Source organism: Apodemus sylvaticus, chromosome 11, assembly GCF_947179515.1.
Source record: "Apodemus sylvaticus chromosome 11, mApoSyl1.1, whole genome shotgun sequence".
In the NCBI taxonomy this organism is placed as follows: Eukaryota; Metazoa; Chordata; class Mammalia; order Rodentia; family Muridae; genus Apodemus; species Apodemus sylvaticus.
Window position 1 is genome coordinate 15,622,446 of NC_067482.1, and position 5,860 is coordinate 15,628,305.

Here is a 5,860-nt window from a genome sequence, read left to right on the forward strand (position 1 = left end):
GCAAATGAAATTTTAGCCTCATCACCAATAATATCCCATGATAGCTTGTGTATATATTCCATTACTTTGCCTGATATAACTGTTTGAGACAAGGATTCTGTATGTTGTTCCAACCCTCTTTGAGCTGGCCATGTGCCTCCAGGTAAGCTCCAAATCAGACAATCTGATTAAAATGCTCCTTCATGTTTCCCCTTCACTGTAATGGTCTTTATTTTTTTGTGAGACCCTGGATTACACTGTAGACCTGTAAGCCAGGTACCTTTGATATCCTTCCACATCATATAGGTGAAATGACACATGTGATTTACTCATGTGTTTTGCCTTAGCTTTTCCATTGCCTCTTTTACACACAAGTTTGCTCTGTGGACATATTCTACTTCCCAGACACAGGTAAGATTCAATCTTGTAGAAATGCACTGAAGTCATTCTGTTTTCTGGGAATTAATCTTGATCCATAACTCATGGATTTACATTGGTATGTTTGTTTCCTCGGTTTCTTTTTGTTTGCATAGGTTTGAGATATTTTATTTTGTTTTTGAGAAAGGGTCCTACATAAAATATTTTGATCTGACAATTATGTGAATATTTGCTTGATATAAAGACTTCCACATTATCATTGTGGGAGCCTCTCTTTCCACTACCAGTTTAGGTTAAACAGGCAAATTGATTTCTCTGTTACTGTTAGAGCATTAGCTCAGAAGCTTAGTGGTTGATATAATGTTGAGGAAGTTGAATTAAGTTTGTCTTGAACGTGTATTCCTTTCTGACTTCTTGGCAGGAGTCTTTTGACTCGAGACTTTAGAAGATGAGTATTCAGACCGCAGCCACACTCAAGAAGCTGGCAATTCAGTCTCTGGTGAGAGATGAGGCTTTGGCCATATCCTCTCTGGAGGATCTCCCCTCTGTACTCTTCCCAGCACTGTTCAAGGAGGCTTTCAGTGGCAGACAAACCAAGCTCATAAAGGCAATGTTGGCAGCCTGGCCTTTCCCCTGTCTCCCTGTGGGGGCATTGATGAAGACGCCTAAACTGGAAATGTTGCAAGCTGTGCTAGATGGAATAGACATGCGACTGACTAAAGGGTTTCACCCCAGGTGAGAAAAAGTCAAGTATTATATAAGAGACCATGTGGGGTACACAGTAGAGATTGTGGGGTCATTGCGAATGGCTTCTGATGGGATCACCAGACAGTGATTCAGGAACCTCATAGCTATTGTGTGCTTGGACTAAGGACAGTTATCAGTGGATTAGGGCTTTGATCCAAGCAGCCTCACAGTAGAATGTGCCTATCTATCCCTGCCATTCCTAAAACCATTAATAACGGGAATAGGGAGAAATAATGAGTAACTTAGAGGAAGGAAAGTGGTCAGGGCCACACATGCAGCTCAGAGAAAATTGTGCAGCATGCATGTGTGCACATTGCACTGTTGTTTAAAAAATATACAGCTTGGCAGGCTGAGGGGTATTTCACTATAGAGTCACTTAGTGAAACCTTACTGAGGGTCATCGCGGCTGCTGATACTTGACATGTGTTCACCCTCAGCAGGGGAAAACTTCAGGTTCTGGACCTGAGGAATGTGCACCATGCCTTTTGGAACATATGGGCTGGTACAGAGGATGATAGCTGTTCTTCAGAGCCCTTGGATGAGAAGCCAGTAGTGAAGGTCCTTCCTAGATATGCAGTGAGGAGGCAGCTGAAGGTGGTAGCTGAGTTGTGCCTCAGGCCACGCCTTGATGAAGCACAAGCAGCCTTCTTGAAGTGGGCCCAGCAGAGAAAGGACTCCCTACATTTGTGTTGTGCAAAGATGAAGATCTGGGCTATGCCCATGGACTTTATCAGCAAGATCTTGAATATATTTCATCCAGAGCATATTGAGGAATTGGAACTGAACACTCAGTGGAATTTGTACAAGCTGGCCGAATTTGCTTCCTGCTTTGGGCAGATGAGAAATCTTTGCAAACTCTTCCTGGCACCCCTCTACAAGAACGTCTTCAAGATTGCCAATAGGACAGGAGACAGAGAAGAGCAGTATATCCAGGAGTTCATATCTGTCTTCTCCAAATTCAATTGTCTCCAGCATCTCTCCATGAGTGGTGTCCATTTCCTCAAAGACCACATGAATCAGGTCCTCAGGTGAGCAAGGATGGAGGACTGGGTCAGCTAGCAGAGCAAATTTTCCTCTTCCATTTTAAAGATTAGTGGTCCAGGGTGCCTGTCTGTCAGTCACTGGGAACAAACATTTAGGGGCTCCTTAGAATATGTAAGTAATGTGTAGTGATTCCAAGTCTTAAATGAGCATGCCTGAAGCAGAGGACAAAAGGGAGATAAGGAGTAGGACACATATGGTCAGGAGGGCTGGAAATTCTTCTTGGAATCATAGGCAAACAATCCATCAAAAAGGGGACAGGAAGAGTTGAATGTACTTAGATCTTGAGGGACTCAGCAGCAATGTGAGAAGGTGAGCTGTCTGCTTAGATCTGTGGGCACAGCCTTCCCTCTCCCCCTACTTCTCCGTGAGTGAAATGGTTGACCCTCAGTAGGGCTGAGTGCATGAGACAAGAGGGAGTGTGGGCATCTGCATGATAGCATGAGTGACTGTGGAGAGGTCAGGGTGCAATGCAGCATTGACTGAGGCCACAGGTCATGTCCTTAGATCCTGTCAGGAATCTCCTGGCATGAAACTTCCTCCTTGGTATCCTGGGTTTTATAGGGTATAATGGTTTTCTGCTTGAGACTATGGCCAGCAGATCAAGTGTGGGTTTGACTTCACTAAGCTGATTCCAAAAGGAAGCATCTCAGATAATATCTGTGATCATTTGCTCACACTCAGCTTGGGGTCCCTGTTCCCTTCTAAGACATTGAAAAGCCCACCCCATGCTCTCCATCACCATTTGCCAGAACTAACCCTCTGGTCCCCTTCATCTCTAGGCACCTGATGACGCCACTGAGCTCCCTTTCTGTCACTCACTACCAACTTTCACAGTCAGACTTGGATTCCTTCTCCCACTGCCAGAGTGTCTTTCAGCTAAAACATCTGGAAATGAGAGGTGTGGTTCTAACAGATTTGGATCTGATGCCTATGAAATGTCTCCTCCAAAAAGTGGCAGATACTCTAGAAACTATGGATTTTCAGGGATGTAGGATGAAGGACTCCCAGCTCATTGCCCTCCTACCTGCCCTCACACATTGCTCTCAGCTCACCAAGATCAACTTTTACAACAATTGCTTCTCCATGCCCATCCTGAAGGACCTTTTGGAGCACACAGTCAACTGGAGCAAGATGAATGTGGAACAATACCCTGCCCCTCTGGAGTGCTATGATAGGTTGGCTCATGTCTCCAGAGTAAGATTTTCCCAACTTTGTCTGCAGCTCCTGGAAACTCTCAGGGCAATAAGGCAGCCCAAGAACATCTTCTTTGCTACAGATAATTGTCCTAAATGTGGTGAGTGCTGAGTCTATGGCCAAGGTGCGAGATTTTGTTTTTGCTGGCACTGAGCATGGATACAGGACTTCCTGATGTGAATAACGGACAGGACTGGGACACATCTCTCATCCATGGTGGTCAGAGACTGTGACTTCAGACACTTTATACATGCTTGGAAACAAAAGACTGTACAAGAACTGAGATCCTGGAAGCTGAGCTTGGCATGGGAAACAATCTGTTGGACTGTGTGAACAGAGGACTTGTGGAGTCAGGATGACAACTTGGCTGTTTTGAGTGACTTCTGCCAGGACAGATTAAGAGATGCTTTGTAATGGACTTGCCAACTTTTGTTCTGAACTGTAATGTCATGTCAATAAACAGAACCACGCTTCTTTTTTTAGATGTCATTCCTGGTGTGTAACTAGCATAAAGTATCTACCTTTAATCATTCTGCAACAAATACCCTCTGGAGAGGGTCAAAATGAACACATGGATGCCAGACATGTAATGATTCAAAATCCTGGGTACATGGATAATGTTATAAGCTAAGGTGATTCACATATGGATCTCTAGGTTAGCATGTGCTGAAGAAGAATTCATAAGAACAACCTACATGTCTCTCACACTTCTTTTTTATTCCTTCCCATCCCTCCTCTCCCTGCCTGCTATTCAACTTCACAGGCCTTGTTGCTTTGAACCTTTGAACTTGCACCATGCTTGCCCACAGCAAACTCCTTTCATGCTCTACAGACAGACAACCAATCAAAGAAGCCAAACCCCACGTATTAAAGGAGGTGACTCCTGTTTTAATAGTACATTTTGCTAGAAAAGAGGGCCAAAGTTTGGTTTCAGCACTTTTATCATCAGATGCCTCCAGCTGGAACTCAAGCTTCAGGTGCTAGGTCCATCTCTTCAGATATCTGTGGATCCTGGCTTTTACACATTATGCACAATACATATGCATATACACCAAAATGAAAAAGTCTTAAAAAGCCCTCCATTTCACAAATATTTCACAAAATGAACTAATTTATTAAACTGAAGTTGCTTGAGTTGTGTGTGTCTCCAATGATTTTCCCCTACAGCACTCTGTGAAGAGAATATGTGAAGTTTCAGGTGTATTAATTGAGCTTAGTTGTTGAGCAGCAGCCAGCTAGTGTTGGGCTCCAATGGTTCAATCTCCTTGAGCCCTTATGAGACTAGGTTGGTTGATTCTGTAGGTTTTCTTCTGGTGTCCGTGAACTTTCTGACTCCTTCAATATTCCCTCTAGTCTTCCACAAGATTCCCTGAACTTTGTCTAATATTTGTCTGTGGGTCTCTGCATCTGTTTTGGTCAGTGGCTATGTGAAACCTCTCAAAAGATAGTTATTCTAGGATACTATTTAGAGAATATCATTAATAATGTCAGGGCTCTTGAACTCATTGTAAAAGGTGACACTTCCTGAACAGAACACCCATAGATCAAGCACTAAGACCAATACTTTTCAAGTGTGACCTCAAGAAAGTAGAAATACTCAGTAAGGCAAATACAGCATCAGTAGGTCAAAACAGTACCCTAAATAATGGCAAAAATATCTTCACCAGCTGTACATTCGACAGAGGGTTGATATCAAACAATGTAAATACCTCAAGAAATTAGACATCAAAAACCCAATACTCCATTTAAAATAAAAATGGAGTACAGAATTCAACAAAGAATTTTCAACAGGAAAGCTCTAATTGCCAGGATATACTTAAGGAAATATCCAACATTCCTAGGAAAATGCAAATTGTAAGGAGTCTGAGATTCCTTCCTATACACATGAGCATGGCTAGGATAAAAACTGAAATGAGCGCACATGCAGGTGAGGATTTGGAGCAAGGGAGACAATCTTGCATTTCTGGTGAGTGTGTAAATTTGCACACCATATTTGGAAATCATGCTGGGTGATTATCACAAATAATTTTACTTCAAGGCCCAGTTATACAATTCCTGGCCATAAACTCAAAACTTCTTCTGCCATAGCACAAGAACACTTGCTCAACTTCATTCATAGCACCTTTATTCATAATAATCAGAAAATGTTAGCACACCACCTGTCTCTCACTGAAGAGTGGATAAGGAAAATCATGTACATTTCTGTCATGGAATACTAATCATATATTAAAAATAAGGATTATAATGCAATTTTCAGGCAAATAGATAGAACTCGAAAATATCCATTCTTAGTGAGGTCATTGTGACCCAGAAGAATGTGCATGCTATGTACTCACTAATACGTGGATATTAGCCATAGACTAATGGAAATCATGCTACAATCCAAACACTCAAAGAAACTAAGTAAGATTAGGGCCCTAGGTAAGATGATTGAATCTCACTAGGTAAGGTAAATAGAATGTATATTACTAGTGGTTGATCAGAGGGAACTGTATGGGTGCTGGTATGGGACACAAAG

At 42.4% G+C, this 5,860-nt stretch overlaps 1 protein-coding gene across 3 annotated transcripts; it reads left to right on the forward strand.

Moving 5' to 3' along the window:
- Positions 1–805: 805 nt before the first annotated feature.
- Positions 806–3,453, forward strand: LOC127696479 (PRAME family member 8-like). 3 transcript variants are annotated; one of them, XM_052199256.1, is made up of 3 exons: positions 806–1,092; positions 1,542–2,132; positions 2,928–3,453. In XM_052199256.1, the coding sequence occupies exons 1-3, from the start codon at positions 806–808 to the stop codon at positions 3,451–3,453; spliced, it is 1,404 nt and encodes a 467-aa protein (XP_052055216.1). The 3 variants fall into 3 exon arrangements, with proteins under 3 accessions (XP_052055216.1, XP_052055217.1, XP_052055218.1); XM_052199257.1 differs by having other exon boundaries at positions 1,545–2,132; XM_052199258.1 differs by lacking the exon at positions 1,542–2,132.
- Positions 3,454–5,860: the final 2,407 nt, after the last annotated feature.